The 19,218-nt window shown below is 40.7% G+C and overlaps 1 protein-coding gene across 5 annotated transcripts; it reads right to left on the bottom strand.

Annotated features, from left to right (window-relative positions):
- Positions 1-672: 672 nt before the first annotated feature.
- Positions 673-19,160, bottom strand: CCHCR1 (coiled-coil alpha-helical rod protein 1). 5 transcript variants are annotated; one of them, XR_012478504.1, is made up of 21 exons: positions 18,610-18,800; positions 17,870-17,936; positions 17,569-17,782; positions 16,184-16,487; positions 13,917-14,080; positions 13,676-13,811; positions 13,418-13,528; positions 13,038-13,187; positions 6,428-6,538; positions 6,239-6,345; positions 5,956-6,068; positions 5,694-5,742; positions 5,383-5,516; positions 5,028-5,216; positions 4,773-4,874; positions 4,324-4,475; positions 4,050-4,182; positions 3,813-3,894; positions 1,854-1,967; positions 1,527-1,684; positions 701-787 (listed from the first exon to the last, which is right to left on the bottom strand). XR_012478504.1 is itself a non-coding variant. In XM_074236738.1 (19 exons), exons 1-19 carry the CDS (start codon positions 18,637-18,639, stop codon positions 769-771), a joined length of 2,367 nt encoding a protein of 788 aa, XP_074092839.1. In that variant the 5' UTR covers positions 18,640-18,800; the 3' UTR covers positions 673-768. The 5 variants fall into 5 exon arrangements, 3 of the variants coding, with proteins under 3 accessions (XP_074092839.1, XP_074092840.1, XP_074092838.1); XR_012478505.1 differs by having other exon boundaries at positions 1,527-1,596; XM_074236738.1 differs by lacking the exons at positions 1,527-1,684; positions 1,854-1,967 and having other exon boundaries at positions 673-787.
- Between the last annotated feature and the right edge of the window lie 58 nt (positions 19,161-19,218).

Raw genomic sequence — 19,218 nt, 5'->3', positions numbered from 1 at the left:
CTTCTGGTTCCCCACTCTGGGTAACTGGGAAGTAAATAGAAATACTTAGCAATTTCATTCAAGGACCAGTAAGAATAGAATATATGGATACACAAGGACTAGTAATGTGGTTTTATTTTTCCATTTCATGTTAAGTTCTTATTTTGTCAATCTTCATCTCTGTCATGGCCACCAAATGGTGGCAGAAAACACAGCTCAGTGCCATTCCAGTTGTGGAGATTCTGGAAGAATTTGTGTAAGAAGAACAGAATGTGAAGTATGGATAAGCTCTGGGCATTACCAAAAGGAATTAAGGTAAAGATGGAGGAAAAGGGTCAATTTTTGGGAGAATAGTGAGGCAAAGATAAAGGAAGATATTGAGGTATGGAAAGATTACTATTTAGGGGAATAAGATGCATTAGATGAATCAGGCCTTATGTGCATGAGAGAAGGGGATTGAGAACACCAAATTATCTGTATTCCTCTGACTCATCCTGAGAATCCACATCTACTTCAGGGCCAGGGGGCCAGGGATTCTCAGGGGGCTGGGGTCCAGCAGGCCAGGGATCATCAGGATGTGGAGGTTGGGGAGTAGTTGTTCTAGGGGGTTCAGGGGGCCAGACTCCACTTTCAGGCAGATCTTTCCAAGTAAGACTAGGGCCTGGAGGTGGGGGATCTTCAAAAACAGGGGGTATCCCTGGCCAGGGGTCACCAGGGATTGGGGGGCCCTGTGGCCATGTTGGTGTACCCTCTTCTTCAGGGGTCTCCAGGGCCAGTGGTAAAGAATGTTCATTGCTGCCTGTGATGCCTGTAAAGGAGAGAAAATATAGTGGGGTCAAGTCTCTAGAATACATGATACCTTCTCCACAAATGCTATGAATAACAATTTGTCATTAATTCTGAAAATTAAAAACCTAGAAACTCCTAAATTGCCATGACCCCTAAGCTGAATTTTTAAATGAACTTGAAATGACTACTATACTGAGCCTTAAAAGGGTCCAAGCTTTAAGTTGATCAGTACCTCAAACTAAGGTCAAATTCAAATGGCCAACAAAACAAATTGAACACATACTTTTTTGTTTTTGCAATGGAGTTAAGTGACTTGCCCAAGGTCACAGGCAATTATATGTCTGAGGCCAGATTTGAACTCAGGTACTCCTGACTCCAGGGCTGGTGCTCTATCTACCCCATAAAACATACTCTTAAACTTATCTATTTTCCTAAGTGGTTATCATCAAAATCTAAAATCATTCAAACCTCTCAAATGCCTTTTGTCCATTCATTTGAATATTTATTAAATATCTAAAAAATATAGAGAACGCTTTGCTAGGCACTGGGGGAAAGATTCAAAGTAGATACAAAGATACACATTTATCTCTGCCTCATGGGGCTTATAGTCTAGAAGAAATGAGAATTATATCAAAGTTTCAAAACAACATGCTATGAAAAGTCTAAGATGAGAATTAGAGACCTGAGAAGGAACATGAAAGTGGAATGAGTTGTAAAGGATAAGTAGGAATTTAACAGGGAAAATGGAGAAAATTTACCTAAATATTCACTACAACACCAACTTCCACCTCAATTCTGATCCATCAACTTTCACACCAAGTCAGATCCCTAAACAGAAGAAATCCTTCAAGTTCACAGCATGACTTGTATCCCAAAGATGGTTTATCCTCAAATTTACTTGAAACCTATAAATAGCCTGAAATAATTTTCATTCTATTTTATATTTTTGATCAAAATAAACCTTGGATGCCCCCCAAATACCTGCACCCCTGTCAACTTTTTTCATTTTTCTTCCCCCACCCCTCAGATCAACAAGTTATTCTCCTACCTCATTCCATTCTCCTTCCCCTGTTTCTTTTGCTCACCTCTTGCAAGGACACAAAGAACCATAATTCCCAGTAGCTTCCAATTCAGCATAGTGAAGCAGTCTTTTCTGGGCCCCAAGAAGAGGGGCAGATTGAGTCTGTAGTGCCTAGGAACTGATTTTATAGGGGGAAAAAAGAAAGAGGAGGAGTCCAAACTCTGAGAAGGGAAAACCCTAATGACTCAAATGGTGGCAGCAAAAGGGCAAGGACATAACTGGATAGACTTGTTGGGAAGGAAAGAGGAAATCAGGGAATTTTTATCTTCTGTGCAATAGCCAGTGTCAGGGTCCTATAGTCCTGGTTGCTGTTCTGGAGAACCAGGAAAGTTGGCAATCTAGGCACCTAGAATCTTTGACCCTGCCTTCCACTATCCAAATAGCTTCCAAATCCACACTCCTCCCTCTCTAGACTCATACTTGGGCCTCCCATTTTTGATGCCCTACACCTCAGTCAGGAGTCACAGACAGGATGCAAATCATGTTTGGGAAGCAGGCTAATTACAGAGGGTTTAGCATGAATGACACCTGGGTTTCCAAGGGGCAGAGGAACGAGTGAAGAGAAAGTGTCACATGCCCTTTGAATACAAGGGTCACAGCAGGACACTATCTAGTCACCATCTCTAAACTCTTTTCCCAGGTTACCAACATCTTCCAGTAGTCCCTGATCTTCTCAAGGACCATCTTTGTTCCTACCCATCTTCAGGAATTCAAAAGCTCAGACTCCTAGTTAGGAGTACAAACTTCACATAAAAACAAAACAAGGAAGAACCTAAAGCATTTTTGGAATGACTCAAAACAAGGAAATAGCAAGAAACTCTAATTCCTCTTTTTATAGCAAAGCCAAAAAGATTATTCAGCAGAAGCACGAAGTCAATCTTCTTTGTCCCCTTTTCCTCTTCTCAGATTCTTCAATACTACTCCTTTTCCTTCATCAGTCTCCTTTATTGTTCTTTTATTCCCTGGCACTTCTGCTCTTAGTCATCCTTTCTGGATCTCAATCTTTCAGGGTTTCTTATTCAATTGCTTCTTCCAGTGATGAAAGCTTTTCTTTCCCAAACCATTTTTTTAAGGTGTAGTTTCTCAATTATATGAATTGATGCAGTCATTCAAAGAGAGCAACTTAAACAATGGCAATATTGTAAAGACCAACAACTTTGAAGGGCAACAACCAAGTACAATTCCAGGGGACTCATGATGAAACATTCCACCTATCTCCTAACAGAGAGGTGATGAACTGAAGAGTGTAAACTAAGACCATACATATTTTTAGATTTGGACAATTCAATAAATTTGTTGTACTTAACATATTTGGTTTTTTTATAAGGTGAAGAAAGGGATAGAAACTTTTAATACTTTGTCTGTCTAATACTTTGTCTGTCTAATACTTTGTCTAATACTTTGTCTGTCTAATACTTTGTTTAATATTTTGTTTGTTTTTGGTTTTTTTGCAAGGCAAATGGGGTTAAGTGGCTTGCCCAGCTAGGTAATTAAGTATCTGAGACCAGATTTGAACCCAGGTACTCCTGACTCCAGGGCCGGTGCTTTATCCACTGTGCCACCTAGCCACCCCCAAGTTTTAATATTTTTAAGGTTGATTTTAATTGAAAAAAATCTTTAATTTATAAGAAAAAAAAATGTTGCTTCTCAAAATATTATCCAGATCCAACTAAGGAAAGGGGGATAAGGAAAAATCTCTGATTTTTAGGAGTGAGCTACAAGGGGGAAGGAAGCATTTGGGGCAAAGAGAACTGCTGGGAAGACATATTTAAATCCTTAGATACAATTATTTCCAAACTTATGGATCATACTAAAACCTCCTTTATTTAGTGTAAGAAAATTCAGACATCAAGGCAGCTCAGAGATTAAAGTCAGTAGGTGACCATACTTGCTACCTTTTCCACCTGTCTGTTCCCCTTTACCAGCTTACAACTGGTAAGAGGAGGATCCTACAATTGAGCACCTTCCATTGTCTCCCTCTTCTTCTCGAGTGATAGCCTCACTCATTTCCTGCAAATCCTCCAGCAATGCAGAAATATAGGATCCTGAAAAGAAATCCACAAAAGGATTATTACATGAGAAAGCTTTTACATTTGATGTGAAATGAGTAGTGAGAGGAGGGCCTGGTGTGGATACATAAGAAAAGAAAAATATAGAGAAATATTGATAGAGTAGATCCCAAACTCCCTCTGAATTTTACCTTTCAAAAGTTGTTTGGTATGGCATAGAGTTTCAGAGGCTCCAGAGTCAGGTTCCACTGATGGGGGAGGAAGAATAGCAAACAATCGTTGTTGTTTGTAACGGGAAAGCAGACCCTCTTGCTTTAGGGTGGCCTAGGAAGAAAAAGGTTAGAGTGTTTCTCCACTCCTGATAGTTCCTCCATTTCTTCTTAGGACAGGAATAATTCCAATTTCCTTTGTCCTCTAATTATGAAAGAGAAAAATTGTAACTCATGGTTACAGGTAAATCCATACCAACATGAGGTTTTTGTCCTGTTCCAGCTCTTGAAGCCTCTGCTTCAACCGGAATCCTTCTTCCCTCTGGGCCGCTTCTTGCAGACGTCCCAGCTCCTGGCTACGTTCCTTGTCTCGAGCTGCTTGGTGTTGGGCCTGGCGCAGGGAGACCACTGGGGGATTGAAGGAAGTTATTTAAGAAATGATCCAATGGTATTATGGTCAACAAACTTCCTGAACAAGGAATTGGGAGACAAGAGTTCTAGTTGCTGATTTTCAGCTAACATCTATGTAACTCTGGGCATGTCACTTAACTTATCTAGATTTCATTTACAAAATAAAGAGATATTGTATCTTTATAGGTTCCTTCTACTTCTGAAATTTTATTCATCTAAATATCTGTGACTCAGAGGAACAAGAAAACTGTGTAATGCTATTTTCCCATCCCAGGGTTATATCCCCAAGCACACCAGCTTTAGCATGTTCTCTCCGGGCTTCATTCAGTCTTTTCTCCATCTCTGAAAGCTGTTCTCGAAGTCTTGACTCCACTTCAGCCACCTTCTCCTGTAAGTCTAGGGAGGGAAGGAGATCTGTGTCCCATTCTACCTTAGTGTCTGTCCCTGTGAACCCCTTACCCTCAGGATCAGAATCCATGAGATAGGTATGGCACTGAAGAATGAACTACTCCTCTACTCCATTCATTCAGAATTAATTTTCCCTCATACCTCTCCCATAGATCTCTTGCTGCTGGGTTAGCTCCCGCCGAAGGCAGGCAGCCTCTTCTGTACTCTCCATCTGGCTCAGACGAGCTGCCTGTAGCTGAATCCCAACCTTGGCCAAAGACTCCTGGGTTTTTTGCAGCTCCTGCTCCAAGTGCCGGGCCTCCTCACTGAGTTGAATTCGCTCTGCCTCCCCTGAGTACCAGATAATATTGTCACACTGTTGTATTAGAATCTGGATCTTTGGTTCTTCCCTACCATCAGTATCCCCCATTCTCCTTGCATAGTACATAAATATCTTATTCTCTTACAGTTTTCTGTACCTTCAGAGGGAACCCAGGCATGCAAGGGTCATATCTACCTTGTTCCCGAGCTCGGCCCACTTCCTGTTGGATGAGGCGGGCACTCAGTTGTAGCTCTTCATCTAAGCGATTCCTTTCTTCTCTTAACTGCTGCAATTCGTGTTCTAGTTCTTCAGATAGTGGAGATGGGGGGCTGTAGGATTTGGACAGAGAAACTAGTTCAAGTAGGAAGAAGTTAGGCACCTGACCCTCAAACACAGACCCTTCCCCTCTAACTCTTCAGGTCTACAAGTATCTCACCCCTGAAATTCCACTCTCCCCGACTTGGATTACCTCCCAGGACCAGGGGTTCTTTGCCTTTCGATCCTACCTTTGTTCTTGATGCAGCAGTACAAGTGCTAATTTCCGAGCCATAAGACCTTAAAAAAAAATGGGAGGTAGAGAAAGAACAGACCAGGGTTACTGGAAAAAAAAAAGGGGGGGAAAAGACAAAGACAGAAAATGGAAAGAAGAGATCACTAGATTTATGAGAGGATACATGGAAGGCATGGAACCTAAAACATAAGTGAGGAGGGAATTCTCCTAAATTATTAAACAGGAAATTGGGATCCTGAATAGAATGTTCTTCCTACCTTGAATCATACGGACCTGTCGAGAAGCATAGCCAATTCGGTTGTTGAGGCTAGGTAGCTGAGCTACAGCTTCCTCCACCTTTGCTACCTGATCCTGTAGCCAGTTATGAGAACTGAAGGGACAAGAGAACATCAACTACACAAACTACCCCAGAAATATTCCCTTTCCTCCCTTTCAAAATCCCCTTGCCTTCTGGCTCCTTGTCACCCAAAACCCCTCTACAAAGAATACAAAAAAATAAGCTCCAAATCCCACCTTGCTTCCCCCCACAATCTAGAATACCTGCTCACAGCATTGGCCACAAGTTTCATTTGGTCCTCAGCTATTTTTGTTTGCTGCTGCTGCCAGAGCCTAGCATCCTGGGCTCGAGTCAACTCCCCCTGCAGCACCTGGAAAGGATAGAAATGGGATAAGGGATCTGACCAGAGGCCACACTGTCTCAGTTCATGCCTCCTCCTCTCATGTACCTACCTTGCTGTTAACTTTTTCTAATTCCACTTCAGCAGCTTTGTCCTGTATAGATCGATGTAATATGGCTGACTCCTGGCCCCAGGATGCCACCTCTCCTTCAAGTTCTGCCACCTGGGATAGAGAAGAAATTGAGTGTTAAGTTCCTGGATCTCTAAGGAAAATGACAAGTAGAGACAAAGGACTAGAATATCACCAGGGCTCCTGACAGGAGAATATTTAGGTTATTGAGGGAAATGGGGACCAATTTAGGGTTACCTTCTAGAAAATATATGCTAATGGTCCAAATATAGGCCAAATTCCCCTACCCTACTCCACTACCCAACTCTCTGAAGAGCTAGTTTTATATAAAATTTGAATATGACTGATAATAAGTGTTACTTCTCAATGTTTAACTAAATATTTTTTCTTCTTTTAAAAAACTTCAATTTTTTTATTCTGATATTTGGGATACTACATTGTATGAAAAGTCTATAAATTGTTCAGTACTTAGCTACTGTGTGGAAGAACACCCGTGCTAGGCCTTGGAAAGACTACAAAATTGAAGTTAAGATGTGGTTTCCAGCCCTTACATAGTAAAGAGTCTCTTTCAAGGACTTGTCCTTTCAATCAGTAACAAGCATTTATTAAGCCCTTACTGTGTGTCAAGCACTAACTACTGGGGATGTAGTGAATGGGAAATGGAGGGCAGGCCATTGGAAAGAGGTGAGATTTGAACTGAATATGGAAGGTGTAGGTGGTGTAGATGAGAAGTGAAAAAAATATTTCACATATCAGAAACAGCAAGTGAAAAGACAAAGAGGTAGGTAATGTGTTTAATTCAAGGTACAGAAAATGAGCTAATATGTGTGTGTATGTGTATATACTCATTTTTTTTGCATGATACACTTTTTTTCAAGGCAATGGGGTTAAGTGGCTTGCCCAAGGCCACACAGCCAGGTAATTATTAAGTGTCTGAGGCCGGATTTGAACTCAGGTACTCCTGACTCCAGAGCCGGTGCTCTGTCCACAACGCCACGTAGCTGCCCCCACATGATACACTTTTAATTTTAATCTACACTATTAACATTAATAGTCCATCACTGGGGCACAGCTAGGTGGCGCAGTGGACAGAGCACCAGCTCTGGAGTCAGGAGTACCTGAGTTCAAATCCGAACTCAGACGCTTAATAATTACCTGGCTGTGTGGCCTTGGGCAAGCCACTTAACCCCATTGCCTTGCAAAATCTAAAAGAAAAAAAAAATACTCCATCACTTTCTTAAGTCAAGACAATAAAATAACAAACCAGGCCCTTTCATGTAAAGTGCTGGCCCTAAAAATTTAACAATAGGTTTGTGCCAACCAGTCCAAGTTTGCTCCAGAAAAGGTACAATAGAACTGAAAAGTTAAAAGGAACTCAAAGGTCATCTCAGAAAGCAATCTGTAGACTTTAAAGTACTCTATAATGATGAATTGTTGAAAACAATGACTCATCTAGTTCAGTGGTCCTCAAAACTCTTCTAAGGGGTGATAGAAGTCAAAATTATTTTAATAATAGTACTAAAATGTTTTAATTTCTAATAAGGTTAATAGTGCTAGATACTATCCAACTAAACAAAAGCTCTTTGTAATCCTCAAAAAATTTTAAGTGAGATAAAAAAAATTTGAGAATAATTGATCTAGACTAACTCTTACCCAAAGTAAATTCCATTGTGTAGTTCCCCTTAAGAAGATCTCAAAGCCAAGGAATATCCCAAAGTCCCTAACATCTTTAATAAATTTTTTTTCAATCAGTAAAAAATCTGCATTCTCCCTGCCTCAGTTTCATTGGCTGGGTGGCCCTGGGCAGATCTCAACTTCAGTTTCCTCAACTGTAAAATTGAGAAAATAATAGTCCCTACTTTATAGTGTTGTTGAGTAGATTCAATGTGAGAATATTTAAAAGTATTCTGCAAAGCCTGAAGAGCTATATGTGTGTGTGTATATGTGTGTGTATGTGTGTATACACACACACATACACACACATATACACATACACACATATATATATATGTTAGCTATTTATACTTGATGATTTTTTTCCAAGGATAGGAATAAATGAACTTAAAAAATATTGTGACATCCATTCTGCATAGCAATTTGGAACTATGCCTAAAGGACAAACTGTGTGTACCCTTTGACCCAGCAATATCAAGTCTGTATTCTAAAGAGATCATAAAAAGGGATCATAAAACAGAGAAAAGGACCCACATATACAAAAATATTTACAGCAGCTGTTTCTGTGGTGGCAAAGAACTGGAAATGGAGGGAATACTCATCAATTGGAAAATGGCTGAACAAGTTGTGGTATATGAATGTAATGGGATACCACTATATTATAAAAAATGATGAGAAGGTGGATTTCAGAAAAACTTGAAAGACTAACATGAACTGATGCAGAACCAGGAAAACATTGCACATAGTAACAGCAACATTATGTAATGATGAACTCTAAGAGACTTAGTTCTTCTTAGCAAATACAATGATCCAAAAGACTGATGATGAAAAATGCTATCCACATCCAGAGAAAGAACTCTGGAGTCTGAAAGCAGATTAAAGCATATTATTTTCTCTTCGGGGTTTTTTTTTTTTGTGCTTTTTTCCTTTTGTACTGATTCTTCTTGCACAAAATGATGTATGGTTACATGTATAACTTTTATCAGATTGTTTGCTGTCTTGAGGGGAAGAAAGGGAGGAAGAAAGAAAAATTTTAATTCAAATTATAAAATATAGTCAAAACTATCAAATAAAATCTGCCTTATCTTCTCACCTCACCAACTAAGAATTAAAGAAAAACAGAACCTATTACAAAATGTACAGTGAATCAAAACAAATTCCCACACTGGTTATATTAAAAAAAAAATTTATTTTCATTCTGCACTGAGCTTTTCATCTCTAGCAAGAATTAGGCAATACATTTCATCATTAGTTCTTTGGAATCATGGTCAGTTATTATGCTAAAAGTTTCTAATTCTTTCAGAATTATTTGCCATTATCACAGTACTATCTTTGTATAAATTGCTCTCCTAGTTCAGTTTATTTTATTCTGCATCAGTTCACACAAACCTTCACAGAAGGCTTCTTTGAAATTATCTACACTTCATGATTTCTATCACATTTATATGCCACAATTTATTTATCCATTCCACAATTCATGGGCACCTCCACAGATAACCATTCTTTGCCATCTCAAAAAGAGCTATGTTTTTCCAACTACATGCAATAGGAGTTTCAGACATTTGACTCTTACTGGCTGTATAACTTTGGGCAAATCACTTAACTCACATCCAGGGCTACCTCCAGTCATCCTGATTTATATCTGGCCACTGGACTCAAAAAGCTCTGGAAGAGAAAGTGAGGCTAATGATTTAGCATAGCACCTCCTCACTCAAATTCAATTCACGTGCTTGTTATGGTATCACCTCCCTGATGTAGTGGTCTTTTTCTAAAATTGAGGTCAAAACATTATTCCATGTTTTGCTTAAAATTAATCCCTCCCTTAATCTACTCTAATTCCTCCCATTTCTCTTTCCCTCAATTATATGGTGAGCAAAAAGGATGGAACCTAAACTTCCTTCTTGGGTGTATTCTTCCTTCAACTATTTCATAAGAGGTAGCTGCTCCTTCATTTACAGAGAAGTCTACTTACTACACCCTGATTATATGAACTAATATTCCCCAACTTTCCATTTCCTTCCCATCCCCCCCCCCCCCCCCCCCCCCCCTTCTCTGTCCATTCCTTCCATTCTTCTTTCCCTCTTTCCTTTATCCTTTTAAGGTCATCAAGACATGGGCACTCACAGACTAATTACTATCCTATATCCTCTCATAACAGGGTTCAGAAAGAAGACATATCATTTGAATTGAATGTTAGTTTATCCTTATTTTTTTTATAATTGCTTGCTCAATTTTTCTGTGTTTTTCTTAACTCATGTGTTTGAACTTCAAAAGTTGCTACATAGTTCTGGTCTTTTCATCAAGAATGGTTGGAAATCTATTTTATTCAAGATTCCTTTTTTTCCCCCTGGAGTATTATACTCAGATTTACTGAGTTATTCTAGGCTGCAAGCCCATCATATCCTGTTCCTTCTGGAATATTATACTCCAAGTTCTCTACTCTTTTAAGGTGTTGGCTAATAAATCCTACATCTATGATCCTTGGCACTTGACATGGAAGCTTCGGTTTTTGGCTATGATATTCTGGAGAATTTTCATTTTAGGGTTTGTAGTTTTTTTCCTATGGTTTTAAAAGAGCTGGGAAGTTAAGATTTTTTTAATTATATGATATCTAGGCCCCTTTTTTGGTTATGGCGATCAGACTTCAATGATTCTCAGTTTTCTCCTGGATCTGTTTTCTATTTTAGTTATTATATGATGCCTTCTAATATGTTTTCAGTATTTTCACTTTAATATTTCTTGCTAACTCAAGGAGTCATTGGTACATTCTAATTTTCAAGGAGTCTGTTGCTTGAACAAAGGTGTCTTGTGCCAAGCAGCTAGTTTGGAGTTTTTTTCCCCCCAATTCTTTCTTTCCTCAAGCATTCTCATTTTACATATATAAACTCTTTTAAGTTTAAAAAACATTGTGTGGCCTTGGGCAAGCCACTTAACCCCATTGCCTTGCAAAAACTAAAACAAACAAACAAAAACTCTAGTCTTATCTCTTCTAGCAATTCTAGCTGACTTTGTGCCCAAGGATGTTTTGTTCTGAAATTCTGCTTATGGATTTTTTTGAATCATTCTCTTTTTTCTAGGTTTTTGTCTTGAGATTCCCTGCCACAATAATAGCTCTTTATGATGGGATTCTTTTTTTGTTTTCTCATTCTTTGTAACTTCATACTTCATGTTGGAGTTGGGTTCTATGACACTTCCAGGAGGAAAGCAGGGGCTGGGTCCTGCTGTTGCTTTCTTCAGGTACTGAGTATTATATTATTCAGGGATAAACCATGGACTTGCAAGCTTTCAGCACTTTCAACAGGATCTATTCCAGGGTAAAGTCTAATTGCTTCTCCCCTAGTCTGAATTCTGCAAGTTCTTGACCTAGGACTGGGTCTGAGCAACAGCTCCTATCAGTCAACTAGAGAACTCTACAGGTTTAGATAGACAAAAATCAACAGACTCCTCTTTTTTTTTTTTGCAAGGCAAATGGGGTTAAGTAGCTTGCCCAAGGCCACACAGCTAGGTAATTATTAAGTGTCTGAGACTGGATTTGAACCCAGGTACTCCTGACTCCAAGGCCAGTGCTTTATCCACTACGCCACCTAGTGGCCCCTTAGACTCCTCTTAAGTCTGTAATTCCTACCCTGGTTATTCAAGTGAGAAATAGCACTGCTCCTAGCATAAGTCATACCTTTGCTACTTGCTGCTAAACTTCTTCCTTTCTACCTGGGAACATCCTCCCAGGGCAAAGGTCTCCTCAATCTGTTTAGATCTCCAACCCAAAACTGGGTAATGGGCAACAATGCTATCAAGCTCCTACCTGTCTCTGTCCAGTGCCCTGGTATGGATCTAGGACCTCCTCTTTCCTGGAACCACAATCTCTCCCTGGGCTTTGGAGTGTACCATACATAGAATATCCCTAGCAGACCTCTCTTGTATCCTAATGAAAATGACCTGAGCAGATCAAATAACAACTTGTGATTTTCTGGATTTCCCCATCAGAATTTGGTCTAGTACATTTTCTGTGTCTATTTGGAGAAATTTTATGGCAGGAAGCTCAGCTATATGCTAGTTCAACTCCTTCATCTTGATGCAGATAATTCAAGTTTAATTTTTAATGCTGTGAAATCTGGGAATCTTGTTAAGGGTGTGGAAGGCTCTTTGCTCTTGCGATATAAATTGACTCCTATCATTTCATATTTTAATGTAAAATTTGTTTACTGTCTCATCATTTCCAACCCCCACCCTCAGCTTCCAATCTTCTACCTGGTTTCTATCCTATAAGGAGGAGGGATTTCCCCTTTTGCCCTCAGAGCCCAGAAAAGGGGCAAGGCTATAAACCTGGGCTGGACCTCTGCTCTGCTGGTCCTCTCTCTTCTCTGGCCTAGTTAGCTCTCCCTGTCTTTATCCCTACCTCTATCTCCCACTCTCTGTCTACCAAGCAACCAGGTCTAGCCTTTTGTAATTCACTTTGTCCTACAGTGCTTGTTGACCCTTCAGGAGGAAGAAGTTTTAACCTGTTTACTTTGTAATAAAATACTGAGCAGTTTTAAAATCTCTGAGAGCACATGAATTCCTTTGTCTTTCAGTAACCCTTGGTTACCCCAAAAATCCCCACAGCAACAATCTCAACTCTGCCTCCAGTGTGAAATATATCACCTCCTTTGTTTTACTTCATCTTTTCCTTTTGACAAATTTCACTTCCACTATAAAGTGTGTGGGGTGGGGAGGGAATGAGAGAAAGTGTGTGTGTGTGTGTGTGTGTGTGTGTGTGTGTTAAGACATGTTACCAGGGAAAGTAGGACTATATAACCTATATCAGAATATTTGCTGTCAAGGAAGTGGGAAGAAAAATGTGGAATGCAAAATTTTACAAAAAGTCAATATTGAAAAATATCTTTACATGTAATTGGAAAAAAAAGCAAAGAGATGTTACCTTTCCTTTCAACTTCTGGGTATGTTGATTATGTTCCAGTTCCTGGACTTTCAACTGCACCATCAAGGCAAACACTTTTTCCCTCCAAAGGCTCAGTAAGACCTGAGCCTTTTTGGTTGACTCAGACTCCAGGGGGTCTGTCGGCTGGAACTTCAAGGTAGGGAAAAAACATGATGTCAGGGCTTCCATGGAATTAAGGTAAATACTCCTTATTGCTCTAACTTATCTTATATAACAAAAAGATCAAGATAAGAACAAAAATCCACAAAGTAAAAAGGAACCCAGAAAAGAGTAAGGAGAGGAAGCTGGAGGAAGTCTATGTCCCAGGAGGGACTCTTGGAATCAAAATATTTCAATTCTGTGAAGAAAGCCAGGCTCACCTTTTGACCCAGCTCCTCTTCCTGTAAGGCAAGGATGTCCTGAAGACTCTGCACTCGGACCTCTAGCAACTCCAAAGTGATACACAGGGCATCCCGTTCACCTTGCAAGCTCTGCCAAGGGGGAAGGAGATTCTGTTCTCCCCCAGAAGCTTTGTATATTCATCTCCTCCAAAAGTAACTCTGTATTCACCTCCAAACTCCCAACCCATATCCCTATCTCCAGTCTCAAGGATAAAAACCATTCCTCCAATCTCTCACCTGCACAGTCTCCAAAAGCTGCTTGCGCTCCAGCTCCCACGCCTGGTTCTTGCTCTCTGGTGGGATCTGATCCCCTACATATCTCCTAAGTTGCTCAACAAGGGCCACCTGGGTCTTGAGCTCTGCATGGGCTTTACTAAGATTGGTGGGTATGAGTGAGAAGGTAAAGACTATCAGTGAAAGATCCCAGAAACCTGCTCTTCCCACACAGCTGCTGTCTCCTTATATTGACCCTCCTCACCTTAGTTCCTCCTTTAGCATTTTAGCTTCCCTCTGTACAACAGCCAACTCCTTGGTCTCTTCTTCCCTCTTGGATTCCATGGTCTTCAGTTTCTCCTCCAACTCATAGGCCTTGTTGGTCAGAGTAGCAAGAGCTTCCTGGTGAGCTGCAGTCATGTGGGAGATCTCAAGAGGGGCAGATACAGAGCAGGGGCTAAGTAGGAAGAAATTTTTCATCTATCCTCTACAAGTTCCCAATTCCTCAAACTCCTTCCCAGTGGCCTACTTCTTTTCCCTTCATTATCTCCCTTCTCTTTCTGGGTCCTTACTTCTATTTTCCCCACTCTCTTCCTTTAACTAATACAATGTATTAAATGTCTACTATATTTATCGTGATAGGTATTGGTGCAGATGCAAAATTTAGATTAAGATATTGTCCCTGTAGTGATACATTATTGGTGGAGTTATGAACTGATGCAACTATTCTGGAAGAACAATATGGAACTATGCTCAAAGAGCAATAAAACTGATCATACCCTTTGATCAGCAATTCCAGTTCTAGACCTATATCCAGAAGTAATCATAAAAATGGGAAAAGTTCCACATGTTCTAAAATATTCATAGCAGCTCCTACCCATTCTTTAAAAACTAGATTAAATGTCTCTTGCTCCAACCAACAAAACCCCTCAAATGCACAACTTTACTGAGTCTCCTCACACTATTCATAGCACTTAAAAAGTTTACACTTCTCTGACACAATCTAATTTAGCTGAAATATATACAGTATATATGGAAGAAGGTAATTTGACATAAGACCCTGGAGGAGGACCAGATTTTGGACGGTCTTGAAAGTCAACCTAAGGAGTTTTGACTTTATTTGGACAATAGGGACTTGATGAAGGATTTTTACCAAAAGGATGACTTAATCAATGTACAGCTGGCTAAGGAATATTACTAGAACAACAGCGAGAAAGAATGTCTAATCTAATTTGGATTTTGGAATTTAATTTGGAATTAATATTTCTGATTTAAAATTGGTCTATAAATCCCTAGTTGAGGTCTGCAAGTCTGGAATGTAGATCTGGATGCTGACCTTTGTTCTAGTCAGGAATTGTGTCCTTATCAATAGAGTTCTAAAGAGGGACACTGTCTCTGTTTCATTAACCTATTTCTTCTTACTGATATGAAGACTCATAAATTTGAGTTTTTATAGTTGTGGAAAGACAATGAGCTAAAAAATACTGATTTTAGTGGAAAAAAATCTTTGTCCCCAGAATAGGATACAATGATCTTCCTTCTATCCTAATTCTTATCTATTTTGTACAATGGAACAGACTATGTAAAACAAGATACAGAAGTTAAGATCTGTGACATATATATGGAAGATGTGAGACCTGATTAGTTAGTGGCCAAAATGTTTAAGGTTCTTTTTTTTTTGTTTTATTTTTAGATTTTTCAAGGCAATGGGGTTAAGTGACTTGCCCAAGGCCACACAGCTAGGTAATTATTAAGTGTCTGAGGTCGGATTGGAACCCAGGTACTCCTGACTCCAAGGCCGGTGCTTTATCCACTTCGCCACCTAGCCACCCCAAGGTTCTTTGTTTAAATCCTATAAATATTGATTATTCATCTACTGAAGTGTTGGCATTCCTAAGGATGCCATCCACTCATGGCTTTTTGGTAAGATCCTAGAGAATAAAACTTCATTTATAAAACTAAATTTGTCATTTCATTTTAACCTAAGAAAATTATGATTAATAGGATGAATTGAAATGGGAAGGCCAGGGCTGTTCAACCTTACATTCAAAGTTTTTATTAATATATTTTGATTTGCCATTTTAGTGAGAACTCTGCAGTAGCTTGGCTTCAGTTTACTAAAGCACTTAGTAAACCCATAGGAGGCCACATAAAATCCACACTACAAGCCCCATGTGGCATTTTAGACAGCAGAAAATGTTTGGGGCCAACAAATGGTTAGGTTCCAAAAGGAAAATGGGCAGAATACCTGAAGCCTAAGAAGTGAATGGGCAAGAAGCAGGATATCTGAATCTCTCCTGGGGAGAGAGAACAAGGAGGATGAATGTATAATACCCCGTCCTAATTGCCCCAGTTTGCTTCCTTCAGACTCTTCTTCAATCTGGAGCTGTCAACATCTTCCTGATCAAGTAGATTAGTATCCTAATCTAATACCAGATGATCTTTCCTAAGGTGATTATCTCATATTAATTTCCTATGATGTGGAATGGAGATAAATTCCAACTAGCCTCGAATATTTCCTTATTCATTCACCTGTTCCTTGTGCAGCTTCTGAGTCTCTTCCTGCTCTCGTTTGTTTCCTTCTTCCAGTTTCTGCCGAATGACCTCTGCCCCAGCCAAGGCAGCTCGAAGGTCCTCTACTTCAACCCGCATAGCCTGCTCTGCCTGACCCAGGACTTCCAGCTCCTCAGCCTGGGCTGCCAATTGAGCCTTCTGATGGACTGAAGTCAACCGCAAGGCCTGGCTCTCCATCTCAAGTCTCCTCACCTCTTCCAGTTGCTGAGAGATCAACTCAGTTTGGGAATTCAAGTCTTGTGGCCCCACATAGTCCAGGGTCCTTTGGGGAAATTTACAGAAGAGATATGAGCTCTTTACTCTTATATGAGAAAGGGAAGGACATATGGGCCTCTGTTAATATCTAAGTAGTTAAGAGAACTTCTCTGATCTAATATGCAGGGATGAGAAAGGGACAAGGGGACCTTTGGGGAAAGTAGAAGTCAGGAAGGATTCTGTGGTTTACACTGAAGAGATCATCCTCCATAGATATTTAGTTAGAATCTTTTATGTATAGGACTAGATGCTAGAGATAAAAAAATGCTATAATTTATGCCATCAAGATTCTTAATCTAGTGGAGAAGGAAAAGGTATACATAATGCATAGTTTCAACCTCTTAAGTATGCTTCATAAATGATACAGAGAACGAGTGCAAGGATATATGGCTCCTGGATAGAAGACATGAATCTAAGAGTTCTCCTTGAGGGAGAAAAGGGAAGGGATAATCAAGATGTGTTCTGATCTGAGAGAATGAGCCTGAGATCTATCCTGAGATGGGGCAAAGGAAATGGATCCTCTTGCTTTAATGTGGAGAGTATAGGGGATAGTTAATTTATTTAGGGTTTACTTTTATAAAAAATTCTAAGCCCTCTGAGGCAATAAAAATTAAGACGTGGTCCCTGTTGAGAAACTGCTCTAATCTCATCATAATATTGTTTTAGAATCCATGAAAGCCTTATCACAAAATCCTTTGAGAACTCAGAAGCAACCCTAAGTGGACAGGATGTAAGACAGAACTTCATGTAACTCTACTGTAAAGCCAATAATTTTTTTTAAAGACATTAAGGTACAATTTAGAAGAGTCAGGACTCACACATAAGAAAAAATACCAAAAAAAGATCAAATAATATTTCATACACAAAAGTAGAAAACAGGAACTCAGAACTGTTTTGTTTGGTTTTTTCCTATCTCTGTAATAAGGGAAGGTTTGCTGAGTAAGAAAGAAGGGTATATTTAAAATTAATTGAATATACAAGAAAAAGGCATAAATAAAACTTTATAAAAATAACATATTTTTAAAAAGGAATCACAGTAAAAGGTGGAGAAGAATTATAGGCAGAAGTTAGGATAACTGGTTCCCTACCTAGTCCTTCTTTTGGAATCCTCACTATCACCTGCTCCATCTTGTTCTCTCAAAATCTGTAGTCTATGATGTTCCCATCTATGATCATTTTTATCATGACCACAGTGAGGTGAAGTCAGGACTAGGGGCAAGAGTGGTAGATCAGAGGTGATCCTGGACATGCCTGAAAGGGGCTGTGTTTGGAAATGAGATGGAGGCATGAGTCTACCGACACCTGAGTAAAAAGAGAAGGGGTCAGTATTCAAAGTATAGGAACAGGGTGTACAATCTCCAATTCATAGCCCAGCCCTGTCTGTTTTACCTGAAGACTGGAGAATCCCAAAAGTGGATGGGGGTTCCAGGTTTCTTCTCCGGCCATCCATTCTTTCCTGTGGAATGAGAGAAACATCTCAAGGTCCAACTCATTTTTCAAGCTTCTAACCAATCCCTGGGAATGATCCTATGATAGGAAATGATCCTATGATAATCTATCCAATTCCTTAGATAATTTAAAGGGGTCTGTCATTTTTTCCTACTCCCCACTTTTTAAAGTGACAAACTAGAATATGTATGAAATAATCAGTGATTGACTCCACCAAGTTTTGATCAACTCCAGAATAAATCATGATAAAAAATAATTTTTTTATTTTTTTAGGTTTTTGCTGGGCAAATGGGGTTAAGTGGCTTTCAAGGCCACACAGCTAGGGAATTATTAAGTGTCTGAGGCCAGATTTGAACTCAGGTACTCAGGACGCCAGGGCCGGTGCTCTATCCACTGCACCACCTAGCCGCCCCAAAATTAACTTTCTAAGGAGGCAAGATCTCAGGTTAAGGTTGTGGCATTCACAGGTTTCTGGGCAGTGCTTTTCCCTCCCCTTTTTTGCTCCATTTCCCCTATTTCTGTGATTTGAAGGGTGAACAAATGGATTTAAGGAGCTGGGGGGGTAATTCCACTGGATTGTTTGCTCAACGCGGCCCTGGGGAAATGGATTTCCCCTCCCCATCAAAGAGTAGGCACACTGCTTGGCACCAGAAGTCTGTGAGATGCAGAGATCCCGTTACCTTTAACAGCTTAGCAACTTTGGGCACCATCGTCCTGGGTCAGCAGGAAGTCTAACAGTCCTTGGCTCATGTCTAGCCCTGCGCTGGGGATTTGTCTCTCATCCCACTCTGATACTCTGCCCTTTTCTCTGCGTTGTCCCTCCGGCCCGCCCCCTCCGGCACCCGCCGTGTTCCCGGTCTTGAGGCCCGCCCTGCCCGCCCGATCCCGTCGCCGCCCGCCTGCCCTTCCCGCTGGTCCCCCCGGCCCGCAGCTCTGCCGCTGTCCCCGAGCCTCTCCCGGTCAAGCTCCCGGCTCCTGTCTCCTGTGCCCCTTCCCCTGGATCTCCGAGTCCCCGTCCCCAGGCTCCCGGCCCGCCCCACTTTCTGGGCCCTGCCCCGTTCCCCAGCTGCCCCCCGGCCCTTCGGCGTCCCTTCCCACCCTCAACGGACGCCCCCTCGCGCTCCCTCCCCCAGCGGCCCCACCTCCCCTCCCTTCGCCACAATGTGCCCCGCCCCCCGCCCAGGACTGACTGCGCCTGCGCAGGGCGGGCTAACTGGCGGGTTCTCCAACCGGAGTCCACGTCATCCATCCAGAATGGGGAAGAAGGATGAGTGGTTACGCGCAAGCGC

Source organism: Macrotis lagotis, chromosome 5 (assembly GCF_037893015.1).
Source record: "Macrotis lagotis isolate mMagLag1 chromosome 5, bilby.v1.9.chrom.fasta, whole genome shotgun sequence".
NCBI lineage: Eukaryota > Metazoa > Chordata > Mammalia > Peramelemorphia > Peramelidae > Macrotis > Macrotis lagotis.
This window is presented reverse-complemented; position numbering and strand designations above follow the sequence as displayed.

Excerpts from the sequence above, each read along its gene's own strand:
- CCHCR1 (XM_074236737.1), bottom strand. The coding sequence starts at position 18,639 with ATGGTGCCCAAAGTTGCTAAGCTGTTAAAG. Across the intron at positions 6,346-6,427 it reads TAGAAAAAGTTAACAGCAAG|GTGCTGCAGGGGGAGTTGAC; the intron begins GTAGGTACATGA and ends TATCCTTTCCAG. Across the intron at positions 3,895-4,049 it reads TACCAAACAACTTTTGAAAG|GATCCTATATTTCTGCATTG; the intron begins GTAAAATTCAGA and ends ATTTCTTTTCAG.